This window comes from Takifugu flavidus, chromosome 13 (genome assembly GCF_003711565.1).
Source record: "Takifugu flavidus isolate HTHZ2018 chromosome 13, ASM371156v2, whole genome shotgun sequence".
In the NCBI taxonomy this organism is placed as follows: Eukaryota; Metazoa; Chordata; class Actinopteri; order Tetraodontiformes; family Tetraodontidae; genus Takifugu; species Takifugu flavidus.
The window spans coordinates 308793-336445 of NC_079532.1; the positions used below are offsets into that span (position 1 = coordinate 308793).

A 27653-nucleotide genomic window follows, 5' to 3' on the forward strand; every position below is an offset into this window, starting at 1 on the left:
ATGAAGTAAGATCAGCTACTAGATGATCAGCCAACATGGTTGTGGTCCATTTCCCATGCTCTGATTGACCTCAAATGACGTCGGGTTTAGGTGATATGACACAATATAAAGGCAATTATGTTTAACACGTTTTATAGAGCACATGTCAAATGCAAAAAAGGGGGCGGGGCATTCTGAATACTGGACAGGTTCAGGCTACACAAGCCGAAAGAAAAAAAAAAAAAAAGCAGCAAACTTTTGGGCCTAAAAACTTCTTTAAAATAATTTAGCTAATGAATATTATAAAATCATTTCAAACAAATCCACACATGTCTAATGGTGAGAGACACTTTTATTCAAAACTACTCATTATCATCTTTATCATTATCTTCAGTTACTCCAGTAAGCCAAAGCGACACCAGTAAAGTTCCAGTTGGATGACCTTGTGTGAAAGCAGCAATAGAAATGGTTTTGATGGTTCTAGGTGAGTGTTTACATGGAGAAATTAAATATTCCAAAAAATGGAATCAGTTGGTAAAAATATTTTTGGGTTCTGGAATTTTTATTAGAGAATTAAAGAAAGGTGAGAATCGTGTGGGGGGAGCTACTGCAGTTGGAACGGTGGTCCAACCCAGACCTCTTCAGCAGTACAGAACACACCCAGCTAGACTGATGGTCAGACTGGTGACACCGGTCAGAAATATTGGAAATTCAAATCTCAAACCATAAAAGTTCAGGAAAGTTGGGAATGTTGATGCGAGTCAGGAACAAAAGTTCTTTATAGCATTCTGATTCTCCACAGCAAAAATGTGCATTATTGAGAAGAACCTGTGTGTTGTTTTCTGTTTAAGGCCCAGAGAAACTTCTTCAAAAACACAACAGTTCTCCAGAAAACCACTTCCATTTTGATAAATAAAAACCTGAAAGTCAATTTTCTCCACCCAACAGAAAAACTGTGTGTTTCTGTGAAAACCATCTGCAAGTGGGTTCATCCAGCTCAGCCCAGCTGGTCACTCTTATATCTTGTCGCTCTGATCTGAGGCTCAACAAGTTCTGACATTTGTGCCGAGTCAGTGTCGCCTTTACGCTCCTGATTCCAGTGTTGGAGACCCTCTGGCAGGCTGGTGTCCTCTTCAAAGCTCCCCGTCCCTTCCACAAATTCCTCATATGTCGACTTCTCCTCAAAAGGTCGTGGACCCAGAAGCTCGACCATGTCCATCTTGTCCAGAACTTCCTTCTCTAAGAGGCGCGTCCCCACCTGAAAGACAGAAGTTTTCATTCAGGGAACAGCTGCTGGAGCAGCAACGCACATGGAAACAATCTTGTCTCATCTTTTTGAGGAGTGAATCCAAATTCTTTTACAAGTGTAACATTTACAAGTGTAGCGGTAACAAGGGTGTGAGTGAAAGGTTCTGTTTATGGAGTAGGTGTGTGTGTGTAGGTCTGTACTGTCATCCAGTAGAAACCCGAGGGTCGGACCTCCAACAGGTAGGTCTTACCTTCTCCACCAAGTCTCTCTTTTCCTCTATCAGCTGCATGGTTTTGCCATATGCTCGGTCCACCAGCTCCCGCACTTCCTCATCAATCAGCTCTGCTGTGGTCTCACTGTACGGCTTCTCCATTACCATCTCACCCTGCCGGGGCAGGTCGAACGACACCTGCCCCACCTTCTCGCTCATCCCAAACTGCACCACCTGGTGGACAAAGGTTGTATTCTCCCAACTTCATCTTCATCAAACAACAGATCGCACTACCGTAATAAAGCCTCTACTTTTTTCCTACACTTTAAACACTGCGGCTTATTCTACAGTGTGGCTTATTTATGTTTTTTTTCGTGGTGCACTATCACAACTATTGTGAATCAGTCAATTTTACTAACCCTCATCAACATGGAAAATACTAGAAGAAAAGCATATGATGTGACTTTTAAGTTAAAAGCGATCACTCTGGTGGTTGAACAAGGAAATCGAGCTGCCGCGCATAATCTTGGCATACATTACGGTAATCAATTGCGAGAAGGTGGAGACGCCCATCTGAAGAACTAATCCAAAGCAAAAAGACGACTAAAGCTTTTAGACGTAAACATCGCAGGTGGCCCAAGCATGAAAACTTTCTGGAAGACTGGGTCAACACACAGAGAGCAGGCGGCCGCGGTGTTTCCGCTGTACAAATCAGACTAAAGGCAAAAGCAATCGCCACCGCGATGAAAATAGAAGATTTTAGGTGGGCCATCGGGGAGTTTTAGATTGTTCATTGTTTGAGTAAAAAAGCATAAACAACGTAATTTGTGTGTAGCTGATACAAACGTATATTTCAAGGTAGATGCATTACAGACACTGTTAAAAAAATATTTGTTTATGTTGCTAAGGGGATTAAGATGTCTGTGTAGATTCTCAATCATCCAGGTCATTGTATCCAAGGTAGTTTTCTATGTCAACTGGACTGGGTTTCTTCTCTTGAAGACATTTCGCCTTCTATCCAGAAGGCTTCTTCAGTTCAGATCATTAGCATGCAGATGGTCCACAGGGGCTATATATTTTCAAGCTCTCTCCCCAGCGATTTCAGAACTGAAGAAGCCTTCTGGATAGAAGGCGAAACGTCTTCAAGAGAAGAAACCCAGTCCAGTTGACATAGAAAACTACCTTGGATAAGCGGATTAAATTAAAAGAAAAGTTAAAAAATCCTGACGTGATGAAAATTGGATTTAAGGTCTCTGTATAAACATACAAGTTGTTTCTTACCTGTCTGTTTGTCACTCGTCAGTAAATCGTCTCTTACGGTAATAAAAACATATACCGTACTGAATGTTTTCGATCTAATTTTTCATATATATATTACGTGGGATACCTGCGGCTTAAAATCCGATGCGGCTTGTATAAGTACAAAATTGATTTTCTTTCTGAAATTAGATTATGCGTCTAATAATCAGGTCATCATGTTTCTGGAGCTTCGGCCTATAGCAGCATAACTAAGATGTTAACCTCAAATCAAATTAAAATCAATTTTATTTATATAGCGTCTTTTACAATCAAAATTGTTTCAAGGTGCTTTCCAGAATCCCAGGGCCTAACCCCAGACAAGCAACAGTGGCAAGGAAAAACTCCCCTTTAACAGGAAGAAACCTTGAGCTGGACCAGGCTCATGTAGGGGGACCCTCCTGTTGATGGCCAGCTGGGTAGAGAGAGAGGAGAGGGGGTAGGACAGGTAGAGGAGAGGAGAGGAGAGGAGAGGAGAGGAGAGGAGAGGAGAGGAGAGAGAGGAGAGGAGAGGAGAGGAGAGGAGAGGAAACCATGACCCAGTGGGGTGATAGAGGCCTATAACAGCATAGCTAAGATGTTAACCTAATGATTAGACGACCCCCTAAGTATGATAATTTGTCTGTCTATGATAGTAACTGGAATTAGTAACAATAAGCTTTTTCAAAAAGGTAGGTTTTAAGTCTGATCTTAAAAGTAGAGATGGAGTCAGCCTGCCGTACCTGGACAGGGAACTGGTTCCACAGCAGGGGGGGCTGGTAGCTAAATGCTCGGCCCCCCATTCCACTCCTAGAGACTCTGGGAACCACAAGTAGACCAGCATTCTGAGAGCGGAGCGGTCTATTGGGCTGGTAAGGTGTCACTAGCTTCTCCAGGTAGGATTGAGCTAGGCCTCTGAGGACCTTGTAGGTCAAAAGAAGGGTTTTAAAAATTATTCTAAATTTAATGAGCAGCCAATGAAGAGACGCCAGTACAGGAGTTATGTGATCTCTTTCGTCAATACCTGTGAGAACTCTGGCTGCAGCATTTTAGATCAGCTGGAGGCTTCTTAAGGAGTTGTTTGAACACCCTGATAATAAAGAATTACAATAGTCCAGCCTGGAAGTAACAAATGCATGGACTAACTTTTCAGCATCATGCCGCGTCAGTAGTTTCCTGATCTTTGTGATGTTGCTGAAGTGAAAAAAAGGCACTTTTAGAGACTGTTTTAATGTGCGAGTTGAAGGAGAGGTTTTGGTCAAAAGTTATTCCTAGATTCCTCACAGAGAGACTACCGTATTTTCACGACCATAAGGCGCACTGTATTAAAAGGCGCAGTCTCAGTTATGGGTGCTATTTCTGTATTTAAAACATACACAAGGTGCACCGTATTATTAGGCGCATGCTAAAACATATAGTAAAAAATGACAGAAGTAAAACAGTAAGTTTCGACACATTTATTGAACAAAATATTCATTCTTCCGCCACAAAACCAAAGTTTTCATCTTCTGTATCTGAATTAAACAGCTGCACTATTTCAATGTCCAACATCCCGAATTCCTCTTCTTAATCATCTGAATCGGACTCACCGACCGGTTACGGTTCAGCGTTGATTTTGTGAAAGCTCTTACAATACACGAAGACAGTATCATAGCCCATGCGTCTACAATCCACCCGCATATGGTGGCATAACTTGCCCGCCACTGCCTCATAGTCTTTGTGAAGTAGTGTTCGCCTTCCGTCATCCAGCGCTCTGTCCGTTTCCGTGGTAGCCGAGAACCACGGTGAACGACGACTTCTCGTGCCCCGTCGTGCGTATCGCCACCGTGCTGGTCCCTTTTTCTCCACTTTGTGGGTCAAAGGGATGTTAAAAGTTAGAGGGATCTCATCCATGTTGGTGATGTGGCTGGGCGCGATAATCTTGTCGGGGCAGTAGGTGTGGAAGATGGCCACCCTCTCCTGGTAATCCGCTGGCAGCCGCTGCGCAACAGTTGTCCTCGCACGTATGGAGGATGATGGCTAAGCTGTCATCCATGTTGAACAACACGTCCCACATATAGGAGCTGCCCAGTGCTGCCAGGGTGTCCTGTAGGGGACAGGACACCCTGGCAGCACTGGGCAGCTCCTTCAGTGAGCGGCTGCTCCACCCTCGCTGTGTGAAGGAGAGGTATCGTAGATCTTTCCTGCCGGCTGCTGTCAGACTGCACAATAAACAGAACACCCGCTAACACAATCTGAATATAATATATTCTGATATGTATATTGTATTCACCCTGTGTACTATGTACAGGTACACAGAGGCCGAATATCCATTTATCTGGATTATTGTAAATATACATCCTCTTTGTATATTCCATTTGATTTCTATTTGATTCTATCTTATTTTTCTCTGAGTGCTCTTGTTGCTGTTGTTGCACTGTAAATTTCCCCATGTGGGACAATAAAGGATCTGAATCTGAATCTGAATCTGAATGCCGCCTCTTCATAAAGCGAAAACACTAAGATTGCTCGATTGCCATTTTCAGCCGCATATTCAATGGCCTGCAGTTTAAAGTAAGCCTCAATCATACGCGGCGCCATTTTAGGGGATCCTTATGCGTAGGTGTGCCGCTAATCGATTGGCGGAGCGTTTACCGTAGTGCACCTACCAAAGGCAAACAGCAGATGAAATGGAATTTGATTGTGAAATGTAAATTGAGTGCAAAAGGAAGGAATTGAAATGGAATTTGATTGTGAAATGTAAATTGAGTGCAGGAGGAAGGGTTGAAATGTAAATTTAGGAGAGCAGATGAAGTCCGTTTGGTTCCTCATTCATTTACAAGGAAACAAAGGAGGTTCAAAGAAGACCAAGGTCAAACGACTGAGGGGGGGACGTTCTCAGTCATTCAAAATCTTGCGCCAGCCAGAACACATGCTGTGAAGGCACCAAACTCTTGTGGTGCATGCAGCGCGCACCTACTGTGTTGACGTCCTGTGTCCTGTGCATGCAGCACACACATGCTGTGAAGACGTCCTGTGTCCGCGCCTCAGAGGCAGGCCTTTGGCTATATAAGATTAGAACTGTGAACACTTAAAAGAGATCTCTCCGCATGCTTCCGTCTGTGTATCCTGACCGACTGACTGGATTAAAACCATCTCCTACGCAGTAATTTAGATTAATCGTTTTCTTCTCCAAACAGCTAAAAATTCCGCGACACAGATTTTGGAACTCAGTCCACACACAAGGCGCACCATATTATAAGGCACACCGTCGATTTTTGAGAAAATCTCAGTGTTTTAGGTGCGCCTTATAGTCGTGAAAATACGGTAGATGCTAAGGAGATACCATTGAGAGTGATCATGTGATCTAATCTATCCCTGAGAGGTTCAGGACCAAACACCATGACCTCAGTTTTTCCTGAGTTAAGGAGGAGGAAATTTGAAGACATCCAGGACTTTATGTCTTTAAGACAGGTCTGAAGCTTCACTACCTTCTCTGTCTCCTCTGGTTTCATGGATAAATAAAGCTGAGTGTCATCAGCATAAAAATGAAAATTTATTCCATGCTGCCGAATAATGTTTCCTAAGGGAAGCATGAAAAGGATTGGTCCAAGTACAGAATCTTGTGGAACTCCATGGCTAACCCTGCTGTATGAAGAGGGAACGCCATGGACATGAGCAAACTGGTATCTATCAGATACATACGATCGAAACCAGTCTAGTTCTGTCCCTTTAATCCCAATCATATGTTCCAGTCTCTGTAACAGGATGCTGTGATCAACTGTATCAAAAGCAGCACTGATGTTGATGAGCTTATTGTTACTAATTCTAGCTTATTGTTACTAATTCTAGTTCAGGCATGGGCAAACTAAGGCCCGGGGGCCACATGCGGCCCGTTAAACGTTTTAATCCGGCCCGCCAAACTTGAAAAATTAAATGAATAAACCTTGTTAATGTTAAATTTTCACTGCAATTCTGGTGTTTTCCCACTAGAAAAAAGACAGTCAGGAGGAGAGTGATGGTGATATCCTGAAGGATAACAGAACTTTCAGTGCTTTAAAATAGAAATGGTTATTAATTTTTTTTAAAAAGGCACATTTTATTCATTTGATTTAGTGTTTTAAGACTCATTCCAAAGTCAGATATTTTGTTGTAATGCTTCTCTTCATTTTCATTTGAAATTAAAGCACATGTTTTCTCCATATCCCAAGATGTGTATTTTTTCTCCAATTAGGTGAGCTTACCAAAGCACTCCATCCATCCATCTGCTCCTGGTCCGGCCCCTTTGTCAAATGTTAGAACCCATTGTGGCCCACGAATCAAAATGTTTGCCCACCCCTGTTCTAGTTACTATTATAGACAGATAAATTATCATACTTAGGGGGTCGTCAAATCATTAGGTTAACATCTTAGCTATGCTGTTATAGGCCAAGGCTGCTGGGGTCCGGAAACATGATCACCTGACAGGCCTCTGTCACCCCCCCACTAGGTCATGGCTTCCTCTCCTCTCCTCTCCTTTCCTCCTCCTCCTCATCAAGCAGACTAGTTATGCTGATTCTTGTGTAGTTTTTCTGCTTCCCCCCCCCCCCCCCCCCCCACTTCTGTACTCATTTACAGGTATCGCCGCCTTCGGAGGTGCATGATGACCTCCGGCCCCGCTGACCCACTCGCCTGGCGGCATGTATAAATAGTGTATTTTTGTATGTGTTTCTGTGCTCTGTGCCCGTCCTCTCCTCTCCTCTCCTCTCCTCTCCTCTCCTCTCCTCTCCTCTCTCCTCTCCTCTCCTCTATCTGTCCTCTATCTGTCCTCCCCCCTCTCCTCTCTCTCTACCCAGCCAGCCATCAGCAGGAGGGTCCCCCTACATTTGCCTGGTCCTGCTCAAGGTTTCTTCCTGTTAAAGGGGAGTTTTTCCTTGCCACTGTTGCTTGTCTGGGGTTAGGCCCTGGGATTCTGGAAAGCGCCTTGAAACAATTTTGATTGTAAAAGACGCTATATAAATAAAGATTGATTTGATTTGATGTCCAGCAGAACCAGCAAAGAAACCAGTCCATGATCTGAAGCTATAAGAAGATCATTAGTAACTTTAAGAAGTGCTGTTTCTGTGCTGTGATGAGCTCTAAAGCCTGACTGAAACGTCTCAAACAGGCTGTTTCTCTGCAGGTGCTCCAGTAACTGAGTCACCACCACCTTCTCAAGAATTTTAGATATAAAAGGAAGGTTGGATATCGGCCTATAATTTGCTAGTACGTCCGGATCCAGTGATGGTTTTTTAAGCAACGGCTTAATCACTGCCATCTTGTAGGACCGGGGTACATAACCTGTCACTAAAGAACAATTGATCTGGTCCAGGATATATCTGCCTATCATTGGTAAAACATCCACCAACAGGTGTGTTGGGATGGGATCTAAAAGACACGTGGTGGTCTTGGATTTATAAATTAGCGATGACGCCTCAGAAAAATATATAGGGCTGAAGGAGTTTAAGGGCTTGTTGGAGAACCTGTATGTGCCCACAGTCAGCACATCTGGTGATGGTCCAGTTGTTGGGATGGCCTGGTTAGCTTTTTCTCTAAGCTAGAACTTTATCAGTGAAGAAGCTCATGAAGTCTTCACCACTAAGGGAAGAAGGAATATGTCGATCTAAAACTCTGTGACTCTTGGTCAATTTGGCCACAGTGCTAAAAAGAAACCTGGGGTTGTTCTTATTTTCCTCAATTAAAGAAAAATAAGCTGTTCTAGCCTTACAGGGGGCCTTTTTGTGAACTGCCAGACAGTTTTTCCAGGCTAAATGGTAGCTATCTATTTTACAAGAATACCACTTCCTTTCTAGTCTTCGCACTTTCTGCTTGAGGGTCCTAATGTGTGAATTATACCAGGTGGAGCACCTCCTCTGATTTACTATTTTCTTTTTCAGGGGGGTAACAGAATCAAGCGTGATTTTCAATGAGACTACGGCACCTTCAACAACAGAGTTGACCAGGATGACTAAAGTTCTGCTGTGTGCGAGTGGTCTACCTGAGCATACGCAGACTGTGTCACCTTCTTCAGGTCATCCTGAGCTCCAGTTGTGATCCTGTGGAAGAAGAGCTGTTCGGCCACACGCCCCCCCAACAACATGCACATCCTGTCGAACAGCTGCTCCCGACTGTAAAGGTACTGCTCTCTGGGCAGGTACTGAGCGTAACCAAGACCCTTCCCCCGTGGGATGATAGACACCTGAACACACACACACACACATACACACACACTTAGAGCTGATACAACTGGGAATATTTGATACTGATGAGACAGCAAAATCGGTTAATGTGGTCTAGTCATTTTATTATCTTTGTTGTTGACCCATAAATGATCCTTTAAAATCAGAAGCAGCCACAAATCAGAACAGACAGAATGACATGACACTCTCAGAATGCTGGTTTACTTGTGGTTCCAAGTCTCTAAAGGTAGAACGGGGGCTGAGCATTTAGCTATCAGGCCCCCCTGCTGTGGAACCAGCTCCCTGTCCAGGTACGGGAGGCTGACTCTATCTCTACTTTTAAGATTAGACTTAAGACTTTTCTCTTTGAAAATGCTTATTGTCAGTAATTCTGTGGTTCCAGTTATTATGCTAGACCGACTAATTATCATATTTAGAGGGTCGTCTAATTATTAGGGTTAACATCTTAGTTATGCTGCCGAGGCTGCCAGGGTCCAGAAACATGATCACCTGACAGGCCTCTGTCACCCATTCACAGCATTCTCTCCTCCACTCTCCGAGTAGATCATTGATGATGTTATTTCTTGTGTAGTTTTTCTGCTTCTCTCCCCCTCTCTCAGAGACTTTAGCAGCTAAAGTCTCTGAGATGAGACCAGTCTCTGTTGACAGAATGTCCAGTGGCTCAATCACAACAGGACAGGCAGGAACGTCAACATCATGGGCTAATTTAACAGGACTCCCTGTGATGCCTTTCATATTGTAGGCGAGCCGCGTCGTCCTGCTAATTTTCTGGGATACTTGTAGATTCTACAGGTATCGCCGCCTTAATAGCTATATGCTGACCTACTGACCTCTGATCCCGCTGACCCACTCAACTCTATACCAGCAGTTTGTTATAATTAATGTATTTCCATGATCTCTGCCTATTCTCTCCTCTACCTGTCCTCCCCTTCTCCTCCCTCTCTACCCAGCCGGCCATCAGCAGGAGGATCCCCCTAAATCAGCCTGGTGCTGCTCAAGGTTTCTTCCTGTTAACAGGGAGTTTTTCCTTGCCACTGTTCTTGTTGGGGGTCAGGCCCTGGGATTCTGTAAAGTGCTTAGAAACAATTTTGATTGTAACAGACACGATCGATCGCTCGATTGATTGATTGAAGTCAGACCTTAAGTAGTGGGTCGGCATGCTGCAAGAACCAGCCCACAACTGCATGACCAGCCTCGTGATATGCTACAGTCGTTTTCTCTGTGAGATGCAAGACTTGGGTCTTCTTCTCCAGACCTGAAACCCAATAGGGGAAAAAAAGTCAGATCTAGATGACACAGGTGAAAATAACCAGAACAATTTATGATATAACAGACCTCCGATGACACGTTCAATGGCCTGTTCGAAGTGTTTGGCACTCACAGATGCATTTAGGTGTCTTGCAGCAATGAGTGCTGCCTCGTTACAGACGTTAGCAATGTCAGCTCCTAAGTAAAATGATTTTAAAAGCTTAGATTAACATTTGGGTAAAGTCACGATTACTGATCAGCTGTGAAATCAACTCAAAAAAGTCAGTTTTGACATTTCTGCAACAATTTAATCGATTTCCTGACCATGACTGAATTCCTTTGACTAAAGGAGCTCCTCCACTTTATTGATGAATGTGTCCATGGAAACACTACTGCTGCCCCAAAGTAACTCATCACCCATCCTCTTGATCCCACTGCTTACATTTGTGCTACTATGATTACATAGTGAGACCAATGTGAATAACTGACTAGCTTTACAGTTCTAAACTACCTGGAACACTACCAACTACCAGAGCAGAGCTGTGGAGAGGGAAGGAAGAGGGATAAAAAAATGATAGGAGAGGAGAGATGAGAGAGAAGGCCAAAGATAAGTGCTGTTAGGAGAACAGGTGCTCTCAGAAGAGCTGTGTCTTCAAGAGCTTTTTGAAGGTAGGTAGAGAGTAACTCCAGCTAATGATCATCTACACTGAGGCATGTCTGTGGAATGCTTTTATAGGATATTGCAGCTTTATATGTATCAATGGATGTAGCATTTTACAGTCAGATGCAAGTAAAATCTGTTGCTAGTCTGGGTCAAAACGAACATCACATACCAGTGAATCCTGGAGTGGCAGCAGCCATTTTCCTGGCCAGAGCATCTTTGTCCATGCTGGGATCCAGTTTGAGCACCCGTAGGTGAACTTTAAAGATTGAAGCGCGACCTTTAATATCCGGTGGACCTGGGAACCCCCGCAAAAAGAGCTTGCAGTTAGTGTTGTTTGTATTGTTATTGGTGTTACTGATGTTTGTTATGTTTGTTACCATTGTTGTAGATGTTATGGTTTTTACTGTTGTTGAGGCTGTTACTGTTGTTGTTATGGTTTTTACTGTTGTTAAGGCTGCTGCTGTTGTTGCTGTGGGTATTACTATTGTTGTTATGGTTGTTAATGTAGTGGGTATAATTATTGCTGTTGTTATGGTTTTTAATGTTCTCTACCCAGCCAGCCATCAGCAGGAAGGTCCCCCTACATGAGCCTGGTCCTGCTCAAGGTTTCTTCCTGTTAAAGGGGAGTTTTTCCTTGCCACTGTTGCTTGTTGGGGGTCAGGCCCTGGGATTCTGTAAAGTGCTTAGAAACAATTTTGATTGTAACAGACACGATCGATCGCTCGATTGATTGATTGAAGTCAGACCTTAAGTAGTGGGTCGGCATGCTGCAAGAACCAGCCCACAACTGCATGACCAGCCTCGTGATATGCTACAGTCGTTTTCTCTGTGAGATGCAAAACTTGGGTCTTCTTCTCCAGACCTGAAACCCAATAGGGGAAAAAAAGTCAGATCTAGATGACACAGGTGAAAATAACCAGAACAATTTATGATATAACAGACCTCCGATGACACGTTCAATGGCCTGTTCGAAGTGTTTGGCACTCACAGATGCATTTAGGTGTCTTGCAGCAATGAGTGCTGCCTCGTTACAGACGTTAGCAATGTCAGCTCCTAAGTAAAATGATTTTAAAAGCTTAGATTAACATTTGGGTAAAGTCACGATTACTGATCAGCTGTGAAATCAACTCAAAAAAGTCAGTTTTGACATTTCTGCAACAATTTAATCGATTTCCTGACCATGACTGAATTCCTTTGACTAAAGGAGCTCCTCCACTTTATTGATGAATGTGTCCATGGAAACACTACTGCTGCCCCAAAGTAACTCATCACCCATCCTCTTGATCCCACTGCTTACATTTGTGCTACTATGATTACATAGTGAGACCAATGTGAATAACTGACTAGCTTTACAGTTCTAAACTACCTGGAACACTACCAACTACCAGAGCAGAGCTGTGGAGAGGGAAGGAAGAGGGATAAAAAAAATGATAGAAGGAGAGAGGAGAGATGAGAGAGAAGGCCAAAGATAAGTGCTGTTAGGAGAACAGGTGCTCTCAGAAGAGCTGTGTCTTCAAGAGCTTTTTGAAGGTAGGTAGAGAGTAACTCCAGCTAATGATCATCTACACTGAGGCATGTCTGTGGAATGCTTTTATAGGATATTGCAGCTTTATATGTATCAATGGATGTAGCATTTTACAGTCAGATGCAAGTAAAATCTGTTGCTAGTCTGGGTCAAAACGAACATCACATACCAGTGAATCCTGGAGTGGCAGCAGCCATTTTCCTGGCCAGAGCATCTTTGTCCATGCTGGGATCCAGTTTGAGCACCCGTAGGTGAACTTTAAAGATTGAAGCGCGACCTTTAATATCCGGTGGACCTGGGAACCCCCGCAAAAAGAGCTTGCAGTTAGTGTTGTTTGTATTGTTATTGGTGTTACTGATGTTTGTTATGTTTGTTACCATTGTTGTAGATGTTATGGTTTTTACTGTTGTTGAGGCTGTTACTGTTGTTGTTATGGTTTTTACTGTTGTTAAGGCTGCTGCTGTTGTTGCTGTGGGTATTACTATTGTTGTTATGGTTGTTAATGTAGTGGGTATAATTATTGCTGTTGTTATGGTTTTTAATGTTCTCTACCCAGCCAGCCATCAGCAGGAAGGTCCCCCTACATGAGCCTGATCCTGCTCAAGGTTTCTTCCTGTTAAAGGGGAGTTTTTCCTTGCCACTGTTGCTTGTTGGGGGTCAGGCACTGTAAAGCACCTAGAAACAATTCTGACTGTAAAAGATGCTATATAAATAAAGACTGACTGACTGACTGACTGACTGACTGACTGACTGACTGACTGACTGACTGACGGTATTACTCTTGTTGTGGTTTTTAATGTTGTAGTTATTAATGTTGTTGCTACAGTTTTTAATGTTGTGGGTATTACTGTTGTTGTTGTGGTTGTTAATGTTGTGGGTATTACTGTTGTCATGGTTGTTACTCTTCTTGCTCTTCTGGGAGTAGTTGATTAAAAACGACTACTGTACCGATGTATATTTGTCTGTCAAAGCGACCTGGTCTCATCAGAGCCGGATCCAGGATGTCAGGTCTGTTGGTTCCAGCCAGAACAACCACATTGGTGGCTGTGTTAAACCCTGTAGAAGAAATCATTATTAGGGTTACAGTATATCAAAGTCACATTTCAATCCTGAAAAGGGTTCTGACCGTCCATCTCCACCAGCAGCTGATTCAGTGTGTTCTCCTGTTCACTCTGACCTCCAAAGTTTCCTCCTCCCCTCTTCCTCCCAACAGCATCGACCTCATCAATGAAGAGGATGCAGGGGGCATTCTTCCTCGCCATGGAGAACATGTCTCTCACCTTTGGAGAAATGCCAGCGTGAAACAAAAGCAGAGAACAGAAACATCATCAGAACTGCAGTTGCCCAGAAACTCACTCTGGCCGGGCCGACGCCCACAAACATCTCCAAGAACTCCGAACCATTGATGGAGATGAATGGAACGTTGGCCTCTCCAGCTGTGGCTTTAGCAAGCAGAGTCTTCCCAGTTCCTGGAGGGCCAGAAAGCACGGCACCCTGAAAGAGAGATAGAGGAAAAGAACGAAGGCGTGCGTTGATTTATGATGCTCTATTCTGGACAAGCAAAGATTAGATTTTTACATGTTCGTGTTGCATGTCTCTCCAGTTTGGTATGAGGTTTTTGTGATGATTTATCCCTAAAACACGTCTACTGTCCAATCAAAATCCAGGAATAACCTTGGAAACTATTTATGTTGTGGAAGAGAACAAAGAAATTTCTTTATTTGTAGTGTTTGATCTGTAATGATAATGTGAAATTCCCGCATCTTTCACATTTGGGTTGTTACTGATCTCATTCCTGCTTAGATTAGTTTGATCCAGAACGTGTCAAATTACCTAGACTGTGACATTAGGAACAATGAAGTAACACTCTTTAAGTGCAACAGCTGACTGATCAGGTATCAGAATTTCACCTTGGGAATCTTGGCTCCAAGGTTCTGATACTGCTGTGGGTTCTTCAGGAAGTTGACAAACTCCAGGATCTCCAGCTTGGCTTCTTCACACCCGGCCACATCTTTAAACTTCACATCAATTTTGTCCTTCATCATTTTTGCCGTTGACTCACTCAGGTTAAAGGGTCCTCCCCTTCCACCGCCAACGCCTCCTCCCATTGGTCCTCGCCGCAGTGTGAACAGCAGGAAGCCGATGAGAAGCAGGGTGGGTATCATGCTGAGGAAAAAGGAGCTGAGAATTCAAGGATTAGCAGTTGGTCAAACATCTTCTCCCCACACGTTTGAATAGTTCCTGTGAAACCTACCCATCACTCTCGGTGCTGTATACCACAGCAGGACGATCCGACCGCTCCAGGCCGAGCTCAGCATGGGCCATCTCCAGGTTTCTCTCAAATGTGTCCACACTGCCAATGTTGAACCAGACATAATTCTGCCGGACGGTCAAATATAGAATGAAAGGTGACATTAAAGGACAGGAGAGTCTGAACAACTGTGGCCTCATTCTCAGCAGTAAGTGCTCAGCTGAAACCAGGTTTTTATTTAACTTACTTTACTATGTTTACTAGACCTAATCTTTAGTTCTCACCACATCAGTGTCGGCGCCCGGCTGTAGAATGACTCTCACATACTGTTTGTTTATGACTTCTAACCTTTCCACCTGGATGGGCAGACAGACATTTGCATTTACAATGTGGTTTTGACTCCACGGGCTTGATGGGTTTCACCAGGCCAGTGCCGCTTACCACTCCTCTGCTGACATAGTTATGGACAAAGTCCTTCCAGCTGATTTCTCTGCTGTTATCTCTGAAGTAGAAATAGAGAAGGACTGAAGTGAGTCCAGCCGCTGTCACCAGCAGGTACCGGAAATCCTTCTCGTCCCAAGGGACGTCACCCTGAGAGACAGCAGACAGAGCTGACAACAAGAGCTCTCTTCATAGCGACAGCGGTGAGCTGTTTACACCCTTCAGCTTTTTCACATCACAGCACAGCACAACCCTAAACGTATAGAGGTTGATTTCATTTGTGACAGACCAACTCAAAACCACTGTGTGAGTGGGGTGTGAAGGAAAAAGTATGCCTTGTGTTTAAATTTTTTGTTAGTAAAATGTGAAGCATGTCCCCTCCTTTAATCCAATCCCCCTAAATCAAAAACTCTTGTTGACTCTTGCACCCGCACATTCAGACGCAAACACACAAAAAAACCTTTTGCAGACGACTCCACCAGTCTTTTCCTCCACCTCCACCTCCATCTAAAAGTAACAGATGAATGTTAAAGATAAAATCAACTTTGTTTGATCCTACAGTGGGGCAAATGCATCATGACAGCAGCTCACTGTTATCAAAATAAGGAAAGTGAGAGCAAACCTAATAGAAAATAAAGTATAAATGAGCCATGTGTGCTGGAGCTGCAACTACATGCTCTCTGCTCAGGCACTACGATCTGCGTTACCTGCAGTAGCTGTAACATCAGTCATTATTAAATCGTTTGAGAGACTGGCCTCTGACATCATGCCTGTCTCCCAACACTTTGACCCCAAATAATCCATGTCAACCCATGAGGCACTGAGTCACAGCAAGAGAACACATCCATGAGGTTTCTGTTCATCAACACCTTCCTCCCAGACACCTACTTCATCTTGGTCTTCCATCTTCCCTCCGCATATGGATTAGCGACTTCCTCACCAACCCAACCACTGCGCACAGATTGTGTTACATGCCTTTCCCCTTCCACCTCACTCAGCACGGGTGCTCCACAGGATTGTGTGCCAAGTACCTTATACCAATGACTGTACTACAGTCCATCTGGCAAGCACCATCATTGAGTGTGCCTATGACGCGGTTGTGATTGAGCTCATAAAAACGGGAGATGAGGTTTAGAGTGGATCCAAAGCCACTGTGGCTTAATGAAGCTGGTGAGGAAGAACTTGTGACTTTTCAGGGCTCAGCCATTGAAAGTGTCAACAAAAAAAATTACGGTGTGGTAGTAGCAGTACAGCAGTAGAAAAGACATGACTGCAGCAGCTCAGACAGCTAAAAGGACCATTAGCTGCTCACACCCCACTGTCGTCACACACAGGCCTCTAGAGAGTGGCCCCTAATTTAAAATTTGAAGGGTGCAAGCAGAAATATTTGGCCTCACTGTACATCCATCCATCCATTCATCCTCTACCACTTATCCGAGGTCGGGTCTCGGGGGCAGCAGGCTAAGAAGAGAAGCCCAGACTTCCCTCTCCCCAGCTACTTCTTCCAGCTCATCTGGAGGGATCCCCAGGTGTTCCCAGACCAGTCGAGAGACATAGTCTCTCCAACGTGTCCTGGGTCTTCCCGGGGGTCTCCTACCAGAGGGACATGCCCTGAACACCTCATTAGGGAGGCATCCAGGGGGCATCCTAACTAGATGCCCAAGCCACCTCATCTGGCTCCTCTCAACGCAGAGGAGCAGCGGCTCTACTCCGAGCTCCTCCCGGATGGCAGAGCTTCTCACCCTATCTCTAAGGGAGAGCCCAGCCGCCCTACGGAGGAAGCTCATTTCGGCCGCTTGTATCCGTGATCTTGTTCTTTCGGTCATTACCCAAAGCTCATGACCATAGGTGAGTGTAGGAACGAAGATCAACCGGTAAATTGAGAGCTTCGCCTTTCGGCTCAGCTCTCTCTTCACCACTACGGACCGGTGCAGAGTCCGCATTACTGCGGACGCCGCACCAATCCGCCTGTCGATCTCCTGCTCCATTCCCTCACTCGTGAACAAGACCCCAAGGTACTTGAACTCCTCCACTTGGGGCAGGATCTCCTCCTTGACCCGGAGAAGGCACTCCACCTTTTTCCGGTGGAGAACCATGGCCTCGGATTTGGAGGTGCTGATTTTCATCCCAGCCGCTTCACGTGTGGCGGCGAACCAATCCAGTGATAGTTGGAGGTCACGGGCCGATGACGCCAACAGGACCACATCATCTGCAAAAAGCAGAGATCCGATCCTGAGGTCACCAAACCGGACCCCCTCAACACCATGACTGCACCTAGAAATTCTGTCCATAAAAATTATGAACAGAATCGGTGACAAAGGGCAGCCCTGGCGGAGACCAACCCTCACCGGAAACAAGTTCGACTTACTGCCAGCAATGCGGACCAAACTCTGACACCGATCGTACAGGGAGCGGACGGCCTGTATCAGCGGGCCCGACACCCCATACTCTCGGAGGACCCCCCACTGGACTCCCCGAGGGACACAGTCGAATGCCTTCTCCAAGTCCACAAAACACATGTGGACTGGTTGGGCAAACTCCCATGCACCCTCGCAGACCCTGCTGAGGGTGTAGAGCTGGTCAGCTGGTCCACTGTTCCACGCCCAGGACAAAAACCACATTGCTCCTCCTGAATCCGAGGTTCGACTATCCGGCGGACCCTCCTCTCCAGTACCCCTGAATAGACCTTACCAGGGAGGCTGAGGAGTGTGATCCCCCTATAGTTGGAACACACCCTCCGGTCCCCCTTCTTAAAAAGAGGGACTACCACCCCGGTCTGCCAATCCAGCGGCACCGCCCCCGATGTCCACGCAATGTTGCAGAGTTGAGTCAACCACGACAGCCCTACAACATCCAGAGCCTTAAGGAACTCTGGGCGGATCTCATCCACCCCCGGGGCCTTGCCACCGAGGAGTTTTTTGACTACCTCGGCAACTTCAGCCCCAGAGATATGAGAGCCTATCCCCAGGCCCTACTTCCTCACTGGAAGGCGTGTTGGTGGGATTGAGGAGGTCCTCGAAGTATTCCTTCCACCGATCCACAACATCCCGAGTTGAGGTCAGCAGCACACCAACATCCCTATACAGAGTGTTGACAGTGCACTGCTTCCCCCTCCTCAGACGTCTGATGGTGGTCCAGAACCTTTTCGAGGCCGTCCGAAAGTTGTTCTCGAACTCTTCCCATTCCTGGGTCTTTGCCTCGGCAACAGCCGTAGCTGCACTCCGCTTGGCCTGCCGGTACCTATCTGCTGCCTCAGGAGTCCCACAGGCCAGTATGGCCCGATACGACTCCTTCAGCCTGACGGCATCCCTCACTGCTGTTGTCCACCAGCGGGTTCGGGCATTGCCGCCACGACAGGCACCAACCACCTTGCGGCCACAGCACCGGTCAGCCGCCTCAATAATGGAGGCACGGAACATGGTCCACTCGGACTCAATGTCCCCCACCTCCCCCGAGACATGGTCAAAGCTCTCCCGGAGGTGTGAGTTGAAGCTCCTTCTGACAGGAGACTCTGCCAGGCGTTCCCAGCAGACCCTCACAATACGTTTGGGTCGGCCGGGTCTGTCCGGCATCCCTCCCCACCATCGGAGCCAACTTACCACCAGGTGGTGATCAGTTGACAGCTCCGTCCCTCTCTTCACCTGAGTGTCCAGAATATGCGGCCGCAAATCCGATGACACAATCACAAAGTCGATCATCGATCTGCGGCCTAAGGCGTCCTGGTGCCAAGTGCACATGTGGACACCTTTATGCCTGAACAAGGTGTTTGTTATGGATGTAACCTGAACTTATGTCCGTTCCTTTCCGTCGGCTCGTGGGTACAAAGGAAGACAGGTTACAAGGGCAAATGACTTCTTTATTTCTTAACCAGTGAGGCAACTTACAAGGCAACTCCGCGGGTCTCTCTTAATACTTTTCCCCTGGGTTCCCTCCCCAAAATCCAGTCCGGAGGGAACACTCCCCCAGGAACCAAAAATCATTCATATCGGAAGTCATACATGTCATTACCTATTTCTAACAAAACCATATTAAATAAACTCAATAGTTGGCCATAGTTCACAACATACAAATAATAGTTTACATGGACAATCTGAGACGAGCACAGAAGTCCAATAACAAAACACCACTCGGGTTCAGATCAGGGGGGCCGTTCTTCCCAATCACACCTCTCCAGGTCATACTGTCATTGCCAACGTGAGCATTGAGGTCACCCAGGTGGACGAGGGAGCCCCCAGAAGGAGCACTCTCCAGCACTCCCTCTAAGGACTCCAAAAAGGGTAAATCTTTTTCTCCTTTGAGCATTGTTTACTGTTATATACTATTTTTTACGGTGGCGCATTGCACTCACTTTATCAGTTTATCAAGTGAATGACCTGTGATACATGATAGTCAGTTAAAGAGCCTTACAGTTGCTTTATTCATTTTATCTCGTAATTACGAGATCCTGATCTCGAAATCATGAGATAGGGTGTCTATTTTTTTAACAAGTGAATGCAATGCACCACCTTAGTTTTTACTCTGTTCTGGTAAGAGGTTTGAATTGTTTTCAGATAAATTAACTTTTTATGTTATTGTAGGTGAAGTGTCGGCTCTGCTCCACAGAGCTATCTTACATCAATAAGAGCACTTCATCAATGCTGAGGCATTATAGAGCTCGGCATGGCAATGAAGAATTGGCAGATACTCGTGAGAGTACCCCAGGTATGTTGAAATTCTCTATAAAAATTGTGATTAAAAAAAAACATGCATGCAAACAGACAGGCCCCAGGCCTGGTATGGAACCTCCAGCCCTCTTGCTGTGAGGCGACAGTGCTAACCACCGCACCACCATGTCGCCCTATGTCTATTTGATATTGTTTGTAAAAATTACAGTCATTTTATTAAGCTTTTGACAAAATATTTCCTTTTGGCTTGCAGTTCCCAACAAGCAAGCAGTGGATGAGGCAGTGGTCAACATGATCATCAAAGACTGTAAGCCACTCAGCTTTGTTGAAAATGAGGGATTCAGGGAGCTCTTGAAGCTTATTATACCCTTGTATGCTCTACCAAGCAGAAAGGTATGTTTAAGAAATGTTATTATATTTTTGTACTAACTATATAACTATATGTTATTGGTGTAACAGTATTTGTATGGTTATTTTCCAGACCATCAAGGACTTGGTGAGCCAGAGATATGAGGAGGAAAAAGGAGAAAACAAAAAAGGACCTCCAGAGCGCCGTTGCTGTTACTTTAACAGCTGATATGTGGACGTCTATGAATATGGAGGCATATCTAGCCGTTACTGGCCACTATGTGGACAAAGAAAGCCATGAACTCCATTCATCAGTCTTGGGAGTGCAGCATTTTCCTCAGAAACACACTGCAGAAAACATTGCCACAGTTAAAAGGAGCCTCATGGAGGAGTGGGGCATAGCGGGAAAGGTCAGGTGTCTTGTCACTGATGCAGCAGTAAACATGACTTCATGTGCTCGAATGCTGCAAATACGGCATACCATTTGTATAGCCCATTTAATGAATTTAATTGTGAGAAAATAATGTGATTAAATCCTAACAATAACAGAAATACGCAACAAAACACAACACATTGTGACATACTTTCGATCAAGCGTGACTGCTAAAGAGAAGCTCACTCAAATACAGCAACAGCTGGGAACACCGGTCCATAAATTAATAAACGAGGTGCCAACACGATGGAACAGTACCTACCAAATGTTTGAAAGAATGACTGAGCAGAAGGAGGCAGTCTGGGTGTCACTGGCCTCATTAAAAACTGACATCACTCCACTGACTCCAGAAGAATGTCAAATCATTGGAGAAACGCGGCGGAAGCGGCCCCAACAACTGGGACGTTTAACACGGGAAATAAAACATCCGAGGAGGCAGAAAAGGGAAAAACAGCGACTGGTGCACTGATGTGACCGTGATCTCTCAGCACTGTTCTCCTGCTTTGGAATACCTTTTCATCAACTGCAGACCCTTCTATTCTCCGCGTGAGTTCGCTTCATTCATTCTGGCCTCTGTTTACATCTCGCCAGATGCGGACGTGCGCGAGGCTCAGCGCACGCTCGCGGACCGTATTCAACAAGTGGAGCGGACCTATCCCGACGCTCTGGTTATCGTGCTTGGTGACTTTAATCAGAGCAACCTGAGATACGAGCTCCCCAGGTACAAACAGTTTATCAAATGCCCCACCAGAGCAGAGAACACGCTGGATCACTGCTACACCACAGTGAAGGACGCGTATCGGGCCGTCCCCCGTGCTGCGCTAGGACTGTCTGATCACGTGATGGTCCACCTGATCCCCACATACAGACAGAAACTCAAACTAACAAAGCCATCCGTGAGAACCACGAAGAGATGGACCAGTGAGGCTGTGGAGGAGCTGCGCACGTGCTTGGACACAACTGACTGGGACATGTTTAAAGGGGCCACACATGATCTGGATGAGTACACGGACACTGTGACCTCATATATCCACTTTTGTGAGGAGCGCATTCTACCAACGCGCACTAGGGTGAGTTACTCCAATGACAAGCCCTGGTTCACACCGAGACTCAGACAGATCAGGAAAGAAAAGGAAGCAGCGCTGAAAAGTGGAGACAGAGACTGCTACAGAGAGGCCAAATACCGGTTTAGCAAGGAACTGAGGAGAGCTAAATCTGTGTATTCGGAGAAACTTCAGCAGCAGTTTACTGCTAACGACTCTGCTTCTGTGTGGAGAGGCCTGAGGCAGATCACCGACTACAGGCCTCAGGCTTCAAAGGGTCAGGACGACAAAGCCCTTTGTCAGAGCCTGTCCCTCCACTATGCCCGCTTTGACACCTCGTCAGCCATGCCCAACACCTCCCCTCCCCCCAGTGTCACTGCCCCCATGGACCTTACTCCATCAAAGGCAGTCCCCTCCTCCTCCCCCCCTCCACTCACCATCAGTCCCCCCCCCCATCACTTACCACCAGTTCCCCCCTCCTCCCCCCCTTCGTTCACCATCAGTGAGCAGGATGTGCGCAGGCAGTTCGCCAGGTTGAACCCGCGCAAGGCCCCTGGCCCGGACGGCGTGTCTCCCTCCACCCTGAGGCACTGCGCAGAGAAGCTGACTCCTGTCTTCACAGACATCTTCAACTCCTCCCTGGAGTCGTGCCAGGTGCCAGCCTGCCTCAAAACCTCAACCATCGTCCCTGTCCCCAAGAAGCCACGGATCACTGGGCTTAACGACTACAGACCTGTGGCGCTCACCTCTGTAGTCATGAAGTCCTTAGAGCGCCTGATCCTGCCACACCTCAAGTCCATCACCACCCCCCTCCTGGATCCACTGCAGTTCGCCTACAGAGCCAACAGATCTGTGGACGACGCGGTCAACCTGGCCCTTCACTCCACCCTGCAGCATCTGGACTCCCCGGGAACCTACGCGAGGATCCTGTTCGTGGACTTCAGCTCTGCATTCAATACCATCCGCCCCGCTCTGCTACAGGACAAGCTGTCCCAGCTTAGTGTGCCTGACTCCCTCTGCAGGTGGATCACTCACTTCCTGACGGATCGGAGGCAGTACGTGCGGCTGGGGAAGACTGTCTCCGACTCCGTCACCATCAGCACCGGATCACCCCAGGGCTGTGTACTTTCCCCCCTCCTCTTCTCCCTGTATACTAACTGCTGCACCTCAAGCCACCAGTCTGTCAAACTGATCAAGTTTGCGGATGACACCACCCTCATCGGTCTCATCTCCAATGGCGATGAGACTGCCTACAGGAGGGAGGTGGCTCGACTGGTGTCCTGGTGCGGACACAACAACCTGCAGCTGAACGCTCAGAAAACAGTGGAGATGATTGTGGACTTCAGGAAAGTTACAGCCCCTTTGCCCCCCCTTGCCCTTATGGACACCCCCATCACCATCATGGACTCCTTCCGCTTCCTGGGCACCACCATCACACGGGACCTTAAGTGGGAGCCAACCATCAGCTCCCTCATCAAGAAGGCCCAGCAAAGGATGTTCTTCCTACGGAAGCTGAGGAAGCTCAAACTGCCTCCCAGGATGTTGGCGCAGTTTTATACGGCCATCATCGAGTCCATCCTCACCTCCTCCATCACCGTGTGGTTTGCTGGTGCCACCGCCAGGGACAGACTGAGGCTGCAGCGCGTCGTGCGCGCTGCCGAGAAGGTGATCGGCTGCAGGCTTCCATCCATCCAGGACCTGTATATCTCCAGGACCCGGAGGTGTGCAGGTCGGATCACGGCCGACCCTTCCCACCCTGGTCACGGACTGTTTTCCCCCCTCCCCTCAGGCAGGAGACTACGGTCCATTCGGACCAGAACCTCCCGCTACACTAACAGCTTCTTCCCCTCTGCCATCAGGCTGCTGAACACCAAGTGACTTATCACTTAAGCACCATGTACAGCAGCCAGCCGGACTCATAAACAATACATTACTCCTCATGGACCTGCACTATTTCTTACCACTCACTATTTATGTATATACTGTATATAAGTCTTATTTTATTTTATTTATCTTATTCTAGTGTGGTGTTGATGTCTAGTGTTATGTTGAATGTCGCAGCGGCACACCATGACAAATTCCTAGTTTGTGTAATACTGTGTATTACATGAACAATGGCAATAAACCTTCTTCTGATTCTGATTCTGAGATGCTCAGGGTTCTTGCTCCTTTTGACCAAGCCACAAGAGAACTGTCTGAGGAAAAAAGGGTTTCTGGGTCGAAGGTCATTCCCTTGATGAGAATGATCTACATTGAGCTTCAACGTCAGGCCACAACAGTGACAAAAACAGCTGCTCAACAACTGGCTGAAAACCTGAGAAAGTGGCTAATTGACGCTATTTGCAGCATGGAATCACATGACACTGGCAACACTGTTAGATCCCAGATTCAAAACAATTGAATTTGTTAGTCAACAAAAGGCAAGTGAAGCGGTGAAGAGACTGAAGTCAGAGTGTGCGGAAGAAATGAGGAGCCAAGAGCCTGACCCAACAGAAGCAGAGCCTAGCTCTTCACATGGGTCAGAACCCAGTTCAGGTATGAAAACACATTTCTTTGTGTTTATTCGGATATTTCTGTGGCACTTTGTCATGTGATAATAAACTAATGATTAACTATTTTTTAGGGGACAATCTCTGGAAAACACTTGATATGGAGGTTGCAGAGACCCAGAAGACCTCTAACGCAACAGCTGACTCCATAATTGAAGTCCAACGCTACCTGGCAGAAGGAAACACACCTAGAAACCAAGACCCTTTACAATATTGGAAACGGAACCAGAAAACATATTCACATCTGCATCAACTTGCACTTAAAACTCTCTGCTCATCATCGTCATCTGTACCGTGTGAAAGAGTATTTTCTAAGGCTGGGGAGCTGGTGTCTAAGAGGAGAAATCGCCTTGGAGCAAAGACACTCCAAAAACTTTTGTTCCTCAATAAAAATTCATAAACTAATCACTTTTTTTATCTTTTATTTCATATGACGTAACAGTTAACAAAAATGTGTACATAAGTTAAAAATTGTAACTCTGACTTGTAACTCAAATTTGCTATATTTTACATACCAACTCAGTTTAGCATTTACACAAACAAGGAATTTCTTTACCTGCAATCATTTTATAACTACTGCAGGGGTCATTATTGGGTGACCAACACAGTATCAATACAGTGCCGACACAGTTTGTGTAGTGTGTCAATACACTCCTTGAGGTATCATCGTCCCATCACTAGAGGCTACCCTCTCATCCACCGGGTAAACTCCAATATACAGGCACTGAGCTGGGGAGCAACAAGAATTGCCACCCCTGCCCGTCGCCTCTCACCATCGGCAACTCCAGAGTGGTAGAGAGTCCAACCCCTCTCGAGAAGACTGGTTCCAGAGCCCTTGCTGTGCGTCGAGGTGAGGCCAACTATATCTAGTCGGAACTTCTCAAGAAGTGACATTCCATGTCCCTAGAGCCAGTTTATGCGGCCGGGGATCAGACCGCCAAGGTCCCTGCCTTCAGCCGCTACCCAAAACACATCATCTTGTAAAGTATATACCAGCATTTCCTCTCATTTTCACTGTATTACTGGGGAAAAAATTGTCAGAAAACACCAAAACTACAAGGTTTAAGTTTATGTTTTAGTGTTCAACAGATTTGACACAACGAAAATAAGAGACGGCTCAGACATTAATTACTAAATACTGTAAAGTGTTTAGGCTGCAAAAAAAAAAAATATGAACAACTCTGCCTACCCCCAGAGGTCCGTCTCATTTCCCCTGCCTGACTTCTAACCCTCCCCTTTTCTCCTGAATCAGGCAGCAGTAAAGTGAAGGTAGAGGCTGAGGAGACAGCCACAACCTCACAATAGGCACTGTGCTGATACAAGCACTATCATTGTCCATAAAACTAAGACTAGCGTGGTTGCTAATGTTAAGGCATTAGCAAGCGTTCATTAGCACATTAAATCATTTGCTGAAGTGGACCAGGAACTTGCTAGGGTGTTCTTTTGTATTTATAACTATTTTGGACACATTAGGAGCAGCATCTCTAATTTTATCATATTTTTATATAATGCCACAATGACTTGAAACTTGAATAAAAGAAGATGGAATTAAATATAAACATTAAGATCAAATTAAATTTAAACAGTCAGATCCAAAGAAACACTCAGTAGTTTATACCTTCGAATGCATCAAATGCAAATAAATGACCAATAACTTTAATGTCTTTGATATGGACATCATCTGTTACTTAACTTGAAGGAACATTTTCTGGCAGACATTTGCTGCTTCTTTAATATGAAGATTGTAACTTCTGATAGTCCAATTAGAGGAGCTTCCCCAATAATGTCAATAAAATCAGAAAGCATATATATGTTTCAAATACAAGAATAAAATCAATTCGTTTTAATTGTTTTTTATTATTATTTCCATGTGAGCTCCAGTCCAAGTCTGCTAACCAAGCTAATTTAGATGCTCTTACCTTTGGGCTCAGTGGAGTAAAATCTACACGGAGTTGACTGGATTCTGTGACCAGTCACAAAATTGACAGAAGTCCGAAAGAAGTTCTAAAAGAAAGATCCAGAAATAATTCAATCTAACTTGAGAGTTTCTGCTGATGGACACACTGACCTACAACAAACTGAACTAAAGCCCAGGAACATAGAGGAATTATTCCATCATGTACTGTTGATCAGCATGTTCTGTGTGTGGAAAGAGCACCCATCTATAACTTTACAGCTTTGACCTAAATGCAGACTCAATCAAGCAGCTGGGTTTACGTTTTAACAAAAAGCTGCATCAAGGGCCGAATCAGTGCCGTGGCGTCGCTATTGTTAAAAGAAGAATCTGGCCCTCCCCTTCGCCAGCGTGAAACGAGCACAATGGTCCCAGGGCTTATGGCTCAGTTGTCATTATTAACACTGTTTAAATACCAAATACGTATAACAGTAACATATACACGAAGGTAAAGTTTAAAAAGCTGTCAGCTGACTGCCTCAACATGTGATCCTCTGACTGTCTGCTTGTAGGTTTTCTTCTGCCTCAATATGTCATCATTTGACTGTGTCCTTGGATGTTTGCTTTTGCCTCAACATGGAGTAGAACTACCACCTGTCGATTTTAATGCTTGCTCAATCTCAGGTGCAGAACCGTCAGTTGAGAAAAATCTACACACATGGAGAGCAAGTTTGAAGTGACTTAGCCGCTGCTAAATGGACGACACTTGGTCGATTAGAAAAGGCAGAACAGAACTTACCGAGATGGCGGGGATGTGGGATCCGGCTGTGAATAGCCGACATGCCGTCACCCCAGAGAGACGAACCCGGGTTCCGGCTGACCGGCAGAGAGGACGGGTGGCCACCGAGAAAAGCCTCAGGAACCGAGACATTGTACCCCAGCCCCGGACCAGGTTTAGCTTTTAAAGTACAGAACTGATAACACTTCTGATAAAACTTTCAGCCAACATTAAGTAACAGCAACTGCTGTTGATTCAGACAGTAGATGTCAACTGAAAATGACGTAAAGCCCGAAAGACTTTCTCTTCATTTACCCGATGAAAATTAACCAGAAATATCAAAAACGTTAAAATGTGTATGAAACGGTGAATTCATGAGCTTGGTCAAAACCCAGATCATTTTCACGATTTCTAGTTGGTGTTTTGGATGTATTTTATTCAGGCATCAAAAAAGTTGACCTAAGGGTCCTGAGTGCAACGCTGTTCTATGATTGGCTGCAGCAGAATTCGTGACATTGGGCGGAGACAGAGTGGAGTTACCCTGTGTTGATGGGTGATAAATAAAAGACAGAGCTGATTGCACAAACCTTTATTAAAATACATAGTTCTAGTAATTTTTCAAAGGGGGGAAAGAAGGCTAGGGAATTGAGATGTAGGAAATTGAATATAATTGAAGATTAAGATTAAGATTAAGATGTACTTTATTCATCCCCGTGGGGAAATTGAATTGTAGTAGCAACCTATACAAAGTATAGAAACAGAAAAGATAAATACAGATAAGATTAGAACGTTATAAGCATATATACAGCATATATTATAAGCATATATATAATATATACATAATATAATATAATATATACATAATATAAGCATATACTGTATACATAAATATAGAATAAAATAG

General features: G+C 45.4%; 2 protein-coding genes across 2 annotated transcripts; both read right to left on the reverse strand.

The window, feature by feature from the left end:
- Positions 1-313: 313 nt before the first annotated feature.
- LOC130535793 (AFG3-like protein 1) lies at positions 314-27180 on the reverse strand. Its single transcript, XM_057051082.1, has 16 exons — positions 26771-27180; positions 25997-26081; positions 15501-15547; positions 15041-15190; positions 14884-14955; positions 14603-14727; positions 14259-14529; positions 13705-13842; positions 13475-13628; positions 13297-13404; positions 12518-12643; positions 11766-11876; positions 11570-11685; positions 8710-8910; positions 1479-1673; positions 314-1237 (listed from the first exon to the last, which is right to left on the reverse strand). The coding sequence occupies exons 1-16, from the start codon at positions 26900-26902 to the stop codon at positions 977-979; spliced, it is 2292 nt and encodes a 763-aa protein (XP_056907062.1). The 5' UTR covers positions 26903-27180; the 3' UTR covers positions 314-976.
- On the reverse strand, positions 10051-11484 carry LOC130535792 (AFG3-like protein 1). Its single transcript, XM_057051081.1, has 4 exons — positions 11201-11484; positions 10993-11118; positions 10293-10357; positions 10051-10166 (listed from the first exon to the last, which is right to left on the reverse strand). The coding sequence occupies exons 1-4, from the start codon at positions 11385-11387 to the stop codon at positions 10116-10118; spliced, it is 429 nt and encodes a 142-aa protein (XP_056907061.1). The 5' UTR covers positions 11388-11484; the 3' UTR covers positions 10051-10115.
- Positions 27181-27653: the final 473 nt, after the last annotated feature.